The sequence below is a fragment of the Geotrypetes seraphini genome, chromosome 11, assembly GCF_902459505.1.
Source record: "Geotrypetes seraphini chromosome 11, aGeoSer1.1, whole genome shotgun sequence".
NCBI lineage: Eukaryota > Metazoa > Chordata > Amphibia > Gymnophiona > Dermophiidae > Geotrypetes > Geotrypetes seraphini.
In genome coordinates this window covers 87,308,701-87,323,955 of record NC_047094.1, presented here as the reverse complement: position 1 = coordinate 87,323,955, position 15,255 = coordinate 87,308,701, and the positions used below count along the sequence as shown (strand labels likewise).

General features: G+C 41.0%; 1 protein-coding gene across 4 annotated transcripts in view; it reads right to left on the bottom strand.

The window, feature by feature from the left end:
- Window positions 1-15,255, bottom strand: part of NKAIN4 (sodium/potassium transporting ATPase interacting 4) — a 197,818-nt gene that overhangs the window by 54,173 nt on the left and 128,390 nt on the right. For all 4 annotated transcript variants that reach the window (XM_033963604.1, XM_033963603.1, XM_033963606.1 and 1 more), the window contains exon 2: window positions 1,056-1,193. In XM_033963604.1, coding sequence (XP_033819495.1) covers window positions 1,056-1,193 — 138 coding nt within the window. The remainder of the gene's footprint in view (window positions 1-1,055; window positions 1,194-15,255) is intronic.

The following is a 15,255-nucleotide window of genomic DNA, read 5'->3' as shown; positions in this document are numbered from 1 at the left end:
TCCACCATTAACATACCTTCCTGCCACCTAAAACTAGGTATAATCTTTTGTGGCCAAAATCGTTTAAATGTCCAGAAAAATATTTACTAGTATTGCTTTATATGCACAAGTACCATCTATATAAATGTGCTTCAACCTGGACTATACGTGATAGTGTGTTTTCAAAAGGAAGCCTCAGCCCCACCACTCCACCGCAAAAGTGTTGTCAACCGGATGAGATGACAGCACATTCGGGGGACCCTTGATAAAGCATTACATGCGAAACATGTCGGGTCAGACGCCTGAGTTTTTGGCTGTGAATTAAGCTGAACAATACAAGCTAAGTAACATACAAACAAATGCATAAGCACTTTATATTTATTAAATTACCTATATTTGTTGAAATATTTATTCAATGACAGTATAATACAACAAAGCATTACAAAATAAGGACAGCCAATGATGAGGCGCCACATAAAGCTTCTCGCAATGAGATAACACTTTTGCGGTGGAGTGGTGGGGCTGAGGCTTCCTTTTGAAAACACACTATCACATATAGTCCAGGTTGAAGCACATTTATATAGATGGTACTTGTGCATATAAAGCAATACCTAAAACTAGGTGGCATCTCATAGAGCTACCCCCTTTGGACTAATATTTGGCCAGCATCGGTGAGCGATGTTATGGTTCCTGTCAGTTTTTTCCCCGGATATTCAATGCTGAGTCTTCTTCGGGCACCAGCACTGAATATCTGGATATGTGCTTATGGCCAGCACTTATCTGGTTAAGGCCATTATTCAGCTTTTAACTGCATAAATGAAATCAGACAAATATAGGACTGTTTTATGTGGTTCGCTTACCTTATGCAGTTAAGTGCAAAATATTGGTACTTCATCTCCTAAGGCCAACTCCGCCCCCAACTTGGCCTCAGGACCACCCACAACACAGCTGTTTTCAGCTTAGGTGATTAAAGAGAATATTCCAATTAATTGCCATTGAATATACACAAGGGCTTCTTCAGCCCAGTTAAATCTCTTTGAATATTGAGCCCTTTATATCCAAATGCTTTAACTTACCACCACAATGTAGCGTGGTCGGTACTGAATGGTTCCAAACAGGCCAAGGATCACAATGATGATGTGCAGGAAATTTGCCAAAATGGGAGCCCACTGATAACCCAGGAAGTCAAAGACCTGCCTCTGCAGTGCAGCAAGCTAGTGAGAGAAAGAAAGGAAACATTAGCCATTAGTGCAAACTTTTAAATTAAATTTCCAACAATCATAAGAACAGTGAGAGATTAGAGAAACTGGGCCTCTTCTCCCTTGAAAAGAGGAGACTGAAAGGGGACATGATCGAAACATTCAAGATAATGAAGGGAATATACTTAGTAGATAAAGACAGGTTGTTCACCTTCTCCAAGGTAGATAGAACGAGAGGTCACTCTCTAAAGTTAAAAGGGGATAGATTCCGTACAAACGTAAGGAAGTTCTTCTTCACCCAAAGAGTGGTAGAAATCTGGAACGCTCCTCCAGGGATTCAAGACAAAGTTAGACAAGTTCCTGCTGAACCAGAACATGCGCAGGTAAGGCTAGACTCAGTTAGTAGACTCAGTTAGGGCACTGGTCTTTGACCTAAAGGCCACCGTGGGAGCGGACTGTTGGGCACGATGGACCACTGGTCTGACCCAGCAGCAGCAATTCTTATGTTCTTATAAGAACAGCCATACTGGGTCAGACCAATGATCCATCAAGCCCAGTAGCCCGTTCTCATGGTGGCTAATCCAGGTCACTAGTACTTGGCCAAAACCCACAGAGTAGCAACATTCCATGCTACTAATCCAGGGCAAGTCAAAAAGAAATGCAGGGGTAACTTGTTCAAATGAAAATTACTATCGAGTGACTAAAGAGGTCAATAGAACAAAAAATAAAGTCACCACTGATTCATCAATACACTTAGAAAACTTATTTTATGTTTAGAACTCTGCTCAGAGACATGAAGGCTGATTACTCGGCCTCACCTACCAATCATTGCAGTGTTCAAAAAAAGATTATTAATTTAAAGTACTTATTAATGCGCTAGCCAAAAAGCTATGCTGAACATATAAATGCTTTCATGAGGTTTATAATGATGAAAGAAAACTTAACTTTGAATAGTGACTGGTTCCGACGTGCACGTTTCGTGGCTGCGTCAGGGAACCGACAATACAGCTGGATTTAGAGCTGGTAGTGAAGTCACATGCAATTGAAAAGCTAGGTCTCTCAGAAAAATATTTCTTCTCAAATGTCTCAAACATGCTTCCCCCATGTCTTAATAACAGACTATGGACTTTTCCTCCAGGAATTTGTCCAAACCTTTCTTAAAACCAGCTACGCTATCCACTTTTACCACAACCTCTGGCAACGCGTTCCAGAGTTTAACTATTCTCTGAGTAAAAAAATATTTCCTCCTATTGGTTTTAAAAGTATTTCCCTGCAGTTTCATCGAGTGTCCCCTAGTCTTTGTGATGTTTGACGGAGTGAGAAATCAATCCACTTGTACCCATTCTACTCCACTCAGGATTTTGTAGACTTCAATCATATCTCCCCTCAGCCTTCTCTTTTCCAAACTGAAGAGCCCTAACCTTTTTTAGTCTTTCCTCATACGAGAGGAGTTCCATCCCCCTTTATCATCTTGGTTGCTCTTCTTTGAACCTTTTCTAGAACCACTATATCTTTCTTGAGATAAGGAGACCAGAATTGAATGCAATACTCCAAGTGAGGTCGCACCATGGAGCGATACAGAGGCATTATAATATCTTTAGTCTGGTTAACCATCCCTTTTTTAATAATTCCTAGCATCATCCTTCCAGATCAGCTAAAGGTGTAATGCCCTGGGTGAAGTGGAAGCTCTGGGTCTGATTCCTGTATCCTATAACCTGGTACTGTAGTCTCAGAAATAAGACAGGTCTTAGCAATGCCTTTACAGATGATACGTGGCTACAAAGTCAAGCACTGGATGTGGCTGCTGAAGGAATTGCAGTAGTGCAGTACAGCAGTGTCTCTCAAACTGTGTGCCACAAGAGACTCCAGAATTTTACTTTATTTTTTTAATTTTTATTCATTTTAAAGCCAAAAATAAGTGCAACATATTATACAATCATTTACATTTTAACAGCACTTAAATTCAATCAGAATTTTATTCTATGACAAATACATATATCATCCTCCCCTTCTACTTATCCAAAAATTTGCACTCAAAATAATAAAAAAAAATCTTCCCACCCACCCACCCTGGACGTGTATTATCAAAAGGGAAAAATCAACAATCACTTCTTATAGAATTTTGTCAATGGCTCCCAAATATCCATAAACTTCCTATAATGTCCCTGTTGTATGGCCACCATACGTTCCATTTTAAAAGTTTGACGCAGAGATTCCCACCAAAAAGTATAATTTAATTGATCCCAGTTTTTCCAGTTCTTCAAAATAAGTTGTATGGCAACCCCTGTCATTATAAAGAGAAGTTTGTTATTCCGAGCAGATATTTGTACGTCAAGGCCACTGGATTTTCCAATATTTTGTTCACTTGATCCCAGATGGATCTCCAAAATTTAAGCATTAAGGGACAATAATACAATAGATGATCCAATGTTCTCTTCATAAGTATACACATAAGAACAGATGACATGTACGTCGCTTAGACAAGAGTCTGTCAATGTTATGAGCATCTGTGTGTGTAAGCATCGTTCTTTGACATGATTAGTGCTCGAAAACTAATGACAATTCATTTTATTTTTTGTATACAGTGGTTATCTTAACTTGAGCAACAAATCAATTAAAGCTTTGCTACCGTTTGGACCTTCTTATCTTTGTGAACCTGGATTGTCAGCTCTGACAGAAATTAAATTGAAAAAAAAAATAAGAAAGTGACTGCAGATGGTAAATGATGAAATGCACATTTGCTTGTCGACTATCGAGCTGTGTTTTGAGTTAATTTGCACTCAAAAATTAGCACATCTATCGCATTGATTAGCAATGCTATTCTATCTACTTTAGAGGGTCTTTTACTAAGGCGTGCTAGCCGACTTAGCGCACGCTAAATGCTAACGCGCCCATTATATTCTACGGCCGCTTTAGCATTTAGCGCATGCTAAATCGGTTAGCGCACCTTTAGTAAAAGACCCCATACCTAGCTTAAAGAACTTTAAATAAATAATTCTCAAATTTAATTTTTCGTTGGTTTTTGCAATTTTATCATTTCAATTGTAATGTGCCGTGAAAATCATTTACTTCGTTTAGTGTGCCAGAGCTAAAAAAAAAAAAAAAAAGTTTGAGAGTATACAGAATAGAGGAGACAGAGAAAATATGAAAGGAAAAACTATAGGGTCCTTTTACTAAGGCGCGTTAGTGCGTCTTAGCGAGTGCTGAAAATTAGCGTGCACTAAATTCTAATGTGTGCTAAAGCGTCCATAGGATATAATGGACGTGCTAGCATGTGTTAGCATTTAGTGTGCGCTAAAACGCACTAGTGCGCCTTAGTAAAAGGACCCCTGTGTGGTCATTGCCTGATTTGAGAAGGTGGAGATGTGGTGGAATGTGCAAAGCTTAGCAATCTGCAAAGATGTGCTCTAGTCCATTGGACTCTGTAACGGGTTCTCCTAGAAACTAGCCAACTTCTAATGACATCCATTTTACATGTAAGTTCCCAGAATTATATTTCACAAATGAGATGTAAAAAGCTTCAATATTTAATCTGTGAAGAAAGAATCAATGTAAAAATGGATTACAACTCTAACAGCATCAGCTCTTAAAAAGGCATTGAGGTCCCAACACCGAACAGCAGTTATAGCCATAATCAGGTGGTCAAAGTACAAAACTTGGATTGTGAGGCCCCCAAGGATAGAGAAAGTACCTTCTTATAATTACTGTAAACCGCTTAGGTTGTACCACAAAAAGGGGGTTCTGCTTCAAAGTACTATACATACTAGCCTCTAAATACATATAGCCAACAGACACAAGAGAAGCTCACATTCGAACTTTGTTTCCCCCCAGTTAAAGGATGTAAACTGAAAAAACACCATGAACACCTTCTCTCACATTATGGGGTAAAGATCTAGAACAATTACTCTTGCCCACTACTTACGAGGAATTCAGAAAGCGCCTAAAAACATATCTGTTCCTAAAGTATCTAGACAACTGACCCAATCATCTCTCTCTCCTCAACGGTTCTTTTGACCTATTACCACTTTCTTTCCTTCACCTCTTTTAAGTTCAATCAATTTGTACCTTCTTTTAGTCTTTTGTAAACCGCATAGAACTTCACGGTACTGCGGTATATAAACTGTTATTATTATTATTATATCAAATCCATGATCCATTACCCTTTAGTCCTCCCTCTTTATCCCCTTAAAAGGCAGCAGGACACAAGGGATGGAGGGGTAGCTCTCATGTTCCAGATAGGTATTTCATGCACATCGACTTGAAGAGGGTTCATAGACAAAATCGCGCGAGACAACGGCGCGCCGACAACTGAGCACAGACAACTGAGCGCAAGGTTGACGTTGCGCCGAAGAAAAGCACTATTTTAAAGGGTTCCGATGGGGGGTGTTGGTGGGGAACCCTCCTATTTTACTTAACATACATCGCGCTGGCGTTGTGGGGGGTTTGGGGGGTTGTAACCCCCTCATTATAATTGAAACCAAACTTTTTGCCTGTTTTTTAGGGAAAAAGTTCAGTTTGAAGTATAATGTGGGGGGTTACAACCCCCCAAACCCCCCACAACGCCAGCGCAATGTCTGTTAAGTAAAGTGGGGGGGTTCCCCCCCACACCCCCCGTCGGAGCCCTTTAAAATAGTGCTTTTCTTCAGCGCGCCATCAACCTTGCGCTCAGTTGTCTGCACTCAGTTGTCAGTGCGCCGTTGTCTCGCGTGATTTAGTCCCGTCACCCTTGAAGAGGGGGCAGACTGCATGGACCATTTTGGTCTTAATCTGCTGGTATTTACTATCTTACTATGAGCAAAATATTATACAACCCAATTGGCCATTGAAATTGTTTCACTTCAAGGCCTATGTTCCATCAAGAATCTTATTTATTTACTCAATTTTTTTAGCTCATCCTCCCAAAAGAGCCCAGAACAGGTGAAAAATCCACATACACCATATGAATAAACCACAGAATAATACAAACACATATTCTAGCATATATTAATAGTTTTCACAAGTAAAAAATATTAGAAACCCATTCAGACATTGATTTAAAAGTCAAAATCCACATTTGCAAACATTTAGTGTTCCAAAAACTTAACATTCCCTCCAATGATCTGACAAATGATGGGATTTGATTCCACAGTTTAGGCATGAAACGAGAATAAATTCGCTTATGAGCATTTTCTAGATAAAGAGATTGTACTGAAGGCAGACGAGTACACAACAGTCTCTCCCCTTGTGACCGTAAAGATCATCCAGGAATTAAAAAATGGTCATTTCTTGAACATATAACCTGGAACCAATTTATGAAAGATTTTAAAAGCCCAAACCAGAGCCTTATAGATATGTCTTCCAATAGGCAACCAATGAACAGAAGCCAATACTGGAGACACAAAGTAAATGAATACTCAAAATTTTCAGCAGACAAACTGTTGCTTTCTGTACATCTGTAGTACTGGCCTGTCTTGGATCAGAACTGATCAAGGTGGACTTTGGGCCCTATAGCCATCTGGAGTTTTAGGATATCAATAATGAATGTGCATGAGATATACTGCATTTGCACATATTGAGCATGCAAACAGACCTTGTGCACATTCATAGGAAATATTCTGAAAACCTTATTGGCTAGTGGGGTAGGGGGAAGGACCAACTTCAGGACCAGTTTCTTGGATAAGCAAATGATTCTTTCACTGAGTGTTATTATTTATTTTCTCCATAGCACTACCTGGTATATGTGGCCGTGCACCAGTTGCTTCCTGCAGTTTAGAAGAAAAGAAATATACAAGACAAAGACAAAAATAAACAAACACAAGGCTTTCAAGTAAAAGAGAAAGGAACAAGGATTAGAATATCAGGGGATATACTTTGATGGCATGTATTTTGCCATCAAAAAGCGGCTTCATAGATCCTGGTTAAAGATGCAGAAATCTGGTTTCTATACCACTAACAATCTATTTAAGAAAAGCAGGAGTGACGTTTAGTGCATGAGGTGGGAGAACTATAATACAGGCACACAATCCTTTATCCAAAATCAATGGGCCAGACATATTTCAGATTTTGGAATTTTTCAGGATTCAGAATTGTCTCAGGAAAATTAGAGATTAAGGACCAAATTCTACAAATGGCATCCTGATTGTAGGCGGTGGCAGGCCTGTCATAATTCCAAAATTCATATATCTTCAAAACAATAACAAAACGTCTTCTCACAAATGTCAAAATCAAGAAGAAATGGAAGTATTTATTTAATACATTTGTATACCGCCTTAAATCTAGGTGGTTTCCAATATCATAAACATTCATAAAATTCCATAAAATCAACAGAGACAACATTCATTATCTGCATATCTATAAAGTCCATAAACATGAACAGCATATATGTGCATATATGGCGGTCACATGCCCTGAGCAGCATGGGTATTATTCCTACATTTTACATTGAGGCATCAACAAACAGTTATGTCATTAGTGGTTTCTTAAAGTTGACACAATCTGTGCACAATCTCAGATGTCCAGGCAGATTGTTCCACAGATGTACACCAGCAATCCAGAACATTTTCATTTTTGAAGTCACATATCGAACTCCTATTCCTTAATTGCTGTTACTCTCATCCCCTCCCCCTGATTTTAGTGTCCTTCCTGGTTTATAGATCTCCCACAATGCATCAAAACATGCCAGGGCCAACCTATATAAAACCTGGTGGACTATCGTAAGGACTTTGTGCTGTATTCTCTGTCTTATTGGGAGCTAGTGAAGTTGTTTCAAGGCAGGTGAAATGTGCACCATTCTAGGTGTATTTGTTATCAGTCTAGCAGCTGAATTCATTACCAACTGCAAGGCCTTATTCTTTACAAGATAAAGTGAATTACAATAATCCAATTTTGGCAAGATTATTCCTTGTACCACCATCCTAAAATCATAGGGTGTTAGCATCGGTTTTAATCTGTATAGGGTACATAGTTGTGCGTACCCCCCTTGGATGGTTTTCAAAATTTGTTTACCCAGTGTAAGTGCTGAGTCTACGCAAACTCCCCAAATTGTCAATTCCTGTTTAATTTTCACTTGTATCCTTAGCACATCCATGAAATCCACTTGCAAATCCTCCAGGTTATGTCCCACAAACATGACCTCAGTTTTGTTAACATTCAGTTGCAATCCATGTGATGACATTCACAAATCTATCTTTTCCATACAATGATTCAGTCTTTGCTCGATATCCTGTTTATGTTTTCCAACTGGGAAGAAGAAAACATTGTCAGCATATATTCTGTATTCAACCCTCAATTGATCAAAGATCTTTCCTAGATTGACCATATACATATTAAAAAGCAGTGCCAACAAGTCTGACCCCTGTGGTACACCTTTCTTGACCAATATCCTTTTCTACACCCTCTGATCACTTTTTACACAAATCAATCTCTCTATAAGGTAGGATTGAAACCATTCTAAAACCACATCAGTAATTACTATGTACTGTAATTTAGACAACAGCACTGATAAATCCACAGTATCGATTGCTCTGGACACATCCAAGGAAATCTACAGAAACACTGTTTTCCATCCATACCTTCCCTTAGAGTGTCAAGAACAGACAACAACAATAATTCAACACTGTATGCTTTCCTGAAGCCAAACTGGAATGGATCTAAACATTCAATAGTCTGTATATCCATTTGCTGTAATACAATTTTTTCAAGTACCTTGCCAAAGAAGGGAACTGAAATTGGCCGATAACTCGATATCTGCTCCAAATCAAGACCATTTTTCTTCAAAATAGGAGTCACCATCGATTGCTTGCAAATCTCAGGAAACTTCCTTTCCATCAAAGATTTGTTAACAACTGAAGTCACAAATGGAGATATTTTTCCAGATATTGTATGCAAAATGTTCATTTAAGACTAGAGAGGACAGCACAAAGGGTACTGCTCTAATCTTTATACCTCCCTCCAACCCAGAAAGAAGTGTATTTGAGAGGAATATCAGATCCAACACATTACCAGCCCTATATGTTACTTCTTTCACCAGTTGTACCAATCCCAAGCTCACAAGCATATGGATAGAACCTCCCACCATATCAACACTATCTAGATCTTCCAGTTTTACAGATACATTAAAATCACCTATCACACACAACTTTGTAACATTGATCTCACAGGTTGATAAAAATTTCCAAAAAGGGAAACCATGCTCCCTAATCACTCCTGGAGGCACATATACCACACATAGAACCATGGATTTAGTCTACACAACCAGGCATTCACCCCATTCACACACACACTCTCCTCCACTTTCCTAAATGCCAAAGATAAGTTATAAAACACCAGTACACCCACCACTTCTCTTCCATAATCGACAGGCCCATTGCCATCCATACCCTGGAGGGCAGCATTGTCTCATCAATGCAAATCCATTTTTAATAGCCAAGTTTCAGTCATGCATAATGCGTTATGAAAACCCAAAGAGCTTGTTATATTACTAATAGCAGCTGATAGCGTGTTCCACAATGAGGGACCCAGATAACAAAAGGCTCGCCATCTAGTTGAAGTCAGTCTAACCATTTGGAATGTAGGAAGCTTTAGTAAACACTGTTGAGAAGAATGCATAAAGAAGCATTGTTGATCTATCCTAACAAGTACACTTGAAAGATATACTGGTGCATTTAAGTAAATAGCCTTGAAGATCAGATACAAAGGGCTTGATTTTCTTTTGGATGCCGACATCAGCGGCCGTCTAAGAAGTGTCCGATGATCACATCCAAAAGAGAATTGTGTCTACGGTCCCAGTCAGATGCCTAAAATGTGGGCCAGCATTTTGAAGGCCTACATTTAAGGCGTCTGTCTTGTGTCTAGGTAGATGCACAGCAAAGCTTAAGCCCGCCAAAGGCCACTTCCAAGCGAAGCCGTGCCCTGCCTTGGGAGTGCTTAAGTTTCACTATGCATCTATGTAGATGCGTTACGCGTCTCCATAGACAAGCTCTGGAGGCCTCCAATGTGGGCGTCCTGACTTGGAGAGTTTTTGTTTGGTTTTTTTTAAACGTGCATCCTGATTAGCTGCCAGACGATGGTAGGACACTTACCGCTGTGTGCCATTAGGATGCACATTTTTGAGAATCAGGCTCGTAATCTTGAAAGTAATACAAGCAGAAACAGGTAGCCAATGTAGCTGTTGATTGTAAGACCAGAATATTAAGAGTTACAATACTTAAGACAACTGGTTATCAAAGCATGTACCAACTTGATTAAATTTCAATTAAGCATGTGTCATGTTGCGGCATATTTGGCACCAAATGTAAAAGCTTTGGTGTATAGCAACCTCCATGAAAAAATATTCAGTTCTTGGAGCTTTTTGATTTTCAGAATTTTGGATAAGAGATTGTGCACCTGTACAAATAATAGCACTTGTATAACTGGAGCAAAAATGTGATTACAGCTCAAAATGCAGTTACAAATTCAATTCACAAGTCCAACTTCATTCTGAAAGCACAAGAGCAAGAAGCAGCCACAGATTCAGTTCAGTTTCTTGATATATCTCTTTTTGGGAAGGAGGGCAGAGTTCAAAAAACAATTAGGAATGGGGTAATTAGATCTACACTGAAATCTAAAGCCCATGCATATGCCTGTTTGAAAAATCACATTTTACTGACCATCTTAGGAAAGGAATATGTACAATTCTGTCTCAGTGTTCAAGACAAAGTATTCTGGGGTCAATATTCAAAGAAATTTAAACAGCTAGAAACGGCTCCTGGCCATTTAAATCACTTCCTGGGGCTAATCTGGCATATTCAGCAGTATTTATGCAGATAGGCCCAGATTCTCGACCAGCACCAATATTGGTGGCCGCCTTAAAAGCATTGATTGAATCTATGCATGCTCATGGAGACACCAACGCATATTGCACCTAGTGGACCAAACCAGATTTTATGTTTTCATAAAGGGCTTTACTACTAGTCTACCATTTTACAATATTACCAGTTGTTTTGTCCCCTGAAGAAGGCAGTTTGTCTACTGAAACTTAGATCCTTGTTGGTACTATACAATATATTGATATTTATACCAATAAAGCTTATCTTATCTGGAATAGGATATCTACCTTGCCTTTATTCCTTTGCTGTTGCTTCACTGGACAAAGTTTGATTCCTTTTTCCTTTGTGTGTTTGGCCACCAATATTGAATATCCCAATAAAGCCAGCAGTGGTCAGCAAAACACTGACTGCCACCGGCTGAATAGCAGCACTTTCAGAAATAAGAAGTATTCAATGTAGTCTTCCTCTGTCACCTCTATGCTCTGCAAGATTAAGTTTGGCTTCATTTCTGCCTCTTGTCTGGAAGAAAACCACTGTATCTAGTCATCTTGCCACCCTCATCTAAGGCCACAGATGACTGGGAACTTCATTTGAATTGTGTCAGGCCACAGCACAATTAGTAGGACAACAGTTGATGATGAAAGGAATAGGATGCAGAACCAGAAAAATCAAAAAGAAAGAAGGGTAAGATACTGGAAAATCCACAAGGGGCAGGATTCACTAAAGTCCCGAAATCTATCCTATTCATATCCTATCCGTTTCCGAGTCATTGTAGCCGATCGATTCAGTACAGCTTATCCATGCAAATGATCCAATCGTAAACATACCGCTATTAGCGTTGAAACATCGATCAATGCAAGTGCGCACCGTATCCTGGTTGGTTTTGAAGCTCATAACGCATGCGCTAGCTATTTAGGAATTCACTGCATAGAAATGGGGCGTGATTTAATCGCGGATGTCATTAGCGGGCTCCGAATGCGCCTACTATCACATGCACGTGACAATCGAGCTGGAAAGAAGGAGGGAGGGATAGCTGGCCCATAAAATAGTTTTGGAATTGATATTTGAAATGTACAATGCTCAAGGAGAGCACAGGGTTAATCCGCGATTTTCTCGCAATGCGCATTACAAATATGAGATTCACTCCTGCGCTCGCTATGCACATTCCAAAAAAGAAAAAAAAATTTATTTCTAATGCTAATGTACATGAAGGTTTACATATATTTAAAAGTTTTGATATATTTATTATTTTTGGAGGGGTAGATATATATTTTTGATGTGGTTCTTAACATGCATGCGTCAGTTGCTAGGCAGAAATAGCCATGGAGGATGTAAACGACTGGTCCTCAGCACTCGTAACTTTTTGGAATGGAAAGGCCAGTCAGTTTGGAGGAAATGGTTTCATGAATTGATGCGTTAAGAAATTTACATGCATTTTTACTCATTTGCATGCGCTGATCGCATACGGTGCGGATGAGGTCTGGAGGGTGGTTAGTGAATCGAGCCGGGGTCGGAAATTGAGCACAAACCGAGTGGCACACGATCGGTTTGCTTAGTGAATCTAGCCCAAGGAGTCTAAAGGGAGGTCTGAATTACAAGAGGTTTATTTGAGTGGGACCAGTTTTAGCTTATTGTGATACACAGTGTCTCACAATGAACAATTCACTTTAAGATCCTTCCTTTGTTCTGGGTTTGCTGAATGCTCTACAGAAGGCAAAGTGCTATCAGATCGTGTTAAATTGTGTTGCAACGGTAACAGGATTTTTCACTTAGCAATTGCCCATACATCAATTGCAACATTTTAGACAGATACTCCATAACCTCAAATGGATACAACATTTAGAAAGAGGATGGCAAAAAGCTGCATGGAGGAGGGAGAGTGGAACACAAGACCACATGGAGACAAAGGCTTCTCCCCATATTTATCCAAGGGAGAGATCAGATTAATTTCCCCTCCTTCATGCATATGCATGGACAAGAAGTGTTCAGAGAGACTTGGAAATGAAGTCCACTGCTTATCCATATACTTTCTTCTTCAAGCCTTTTTATTACCACTACTCACATTGTTAAACACATTTCTTTCTGCTGATTAATTTAAGCCTCTAAAATCCTCTTTGCATGTGTTTTCTTAGGCATTTATTTTAAAAAAACAAAAACCCCCAACGCAAACAAAATTTAGAACAGGAAAGAATTAACTTGAGAAAAAGCAGCTGGAAAATGGAACAGTGTAACTGCAAAGGACTCTTCAAGCATTCACACCTCTTTTCACACATCTATCTGTGCTGACTGGCAATATATTTAGCAAGCTGGGATCCTTGGAGAGAAAACTTGTGAAGGCACTGCCAGGAAATGGAGCAGACTTGTAAGTGAAGAAAGGAGGGTCTCTATGATCTTGCAACCTTCCCTGTAATCATTTTTAAAATAGATTCAATTAAAGCAGTGGTTCTTAAATCTGTCCTGTGAGACCTTCAGCCAGTCGGGTTTTCAAGATAACCATAATGAATATGTATGAGAGAAATATGCATGCTTACTACCTACTTTTTAGGCAAATCTCACTCACGCATATTCATTAGGAATATTTTGAAAAACTGACTGGCTGGAGGTCTCACAGGACAGGTTTAGGGTAGAGCATAGAAGTGCAGACAGTGGCAAAAAAGGCCGAGGGTCTCCTATCCCCTCCGCCGGCCATTCCAGCTGCACCAACTCGGGACTGCTCCGATTTCAAAATCGAAGCCATGCGGCCATTAAAGCCATGCTATGCCTGCAGCCCCGAGATTCAAACTGCCTCGATCTCATCCCAGGATGATATCAGTGCACTGGGCCCCGCCCCCTTAAAGGCACAGACACAGCAAAAAGGCAAGCCTGGAAACAGACAGTGCCTTTGCAAGCATGGAAAAGAACTCTGCACACCTAAAGGCACAGGACAATGTGCCTCACAGGAGCCAACACACCAGAACCTGCAAGGAGGGAACATGAAGGAGACAGAACATCTTCCTCCCCCTCCTCTTCATCATCATCAGCAGCAGCCTCACCAAGATGGCGGAGGCGCAGAAGGTCAAAAGATCGCGGGACCAGGAGCAGGGGCAGGCCCCATCAGCCGGCTGACCACCCACATGCATTGGCCACAGATCCCAACATCCAGCCACGCCAACGGACCACTCCTACCGCTCACAGACAATTGTTAGACTTTTTCAACAGATTCATCGCACAGCAACTCTCAGGGCAAAGGGTGCAGAGCAAGAGCTCAGCACCGAATGCAGAACAGATACTGCAACCACCGGCAACATGGAGGCAGGGAGCAGAAACAGCCGCATCACACTCTCCAGCCACAGATGGCTATGCCTCCGAACGCAGTGAGCGCTACCAGCAAAGCTATGCTTCAACACGGGGCAGCCCACACACATCAACAACCCAAGACACCCCAGACACAGAGCACACGTCTGGGACAACACAGTCCGACATGCCGGCGGAGGACCTCACTTATCCAAAGTTCCTCCAGAAGGTAGTTTCCAAGCTGGCACTCACCCCAGTACAGGAGCTAGAGGCGACAGAAGAAGCATCGGGACTGCTGAAACACCTAAAGTTGCAAAAGGCCATAGCCGCACTACCAGCTCACAGAATGCTACTAGATTGCCAGGACCAGATCCGGAAATCCCCACGGTCAGGCCCGGCTGTGTCCAGGAGGCTAGACCAAAAAATACCAGATCAGCAAGGCACTGGGTTTTGACAAACCACAGCTCCCTCACCAGTCCATCATAGTAGAAAGAGCCCTTAAGAAAGCTAAGAGCAATCGCCTGCAGGCTAACGACCCTCCGGGCAAAGAACACAGGACCCAAAAAGGTCCACCACGGCTCCATACTGAATGCCAAAATTGACTCTCACCTGTTCCACCTTACCCTGTACAATGATGCCCTCCGGAGGAAAATAGAGGAAACCCTAGACACGCTAAACCCCGAGGGAAAAGCCTGCATAGTCCCCATATTACAGGATATGGAGGAATGCGGAAAACACATGATAAAAGCGACTTTTGATGCATTTGAAACATCTGCCCGCACGGCCGGAGTGGCCATAGCATCCAGACGCCTGGCATGGCTGCAGACATTGGGCCTATGCGAGGACACCCATGAGCGTATCGCAGATGCACCCTGCTCAGGGGAGAACTTATTCGAAGACAAAGTCACGGAAACAGTGGACATAATGAAAGCCAATTGCACAACTCTCCAAACCCTCTCCTCAGATGGCTTCGTAAAAACCTCCGGCATCAAGGCGGCTTAGCACCAACCACTGTCGCC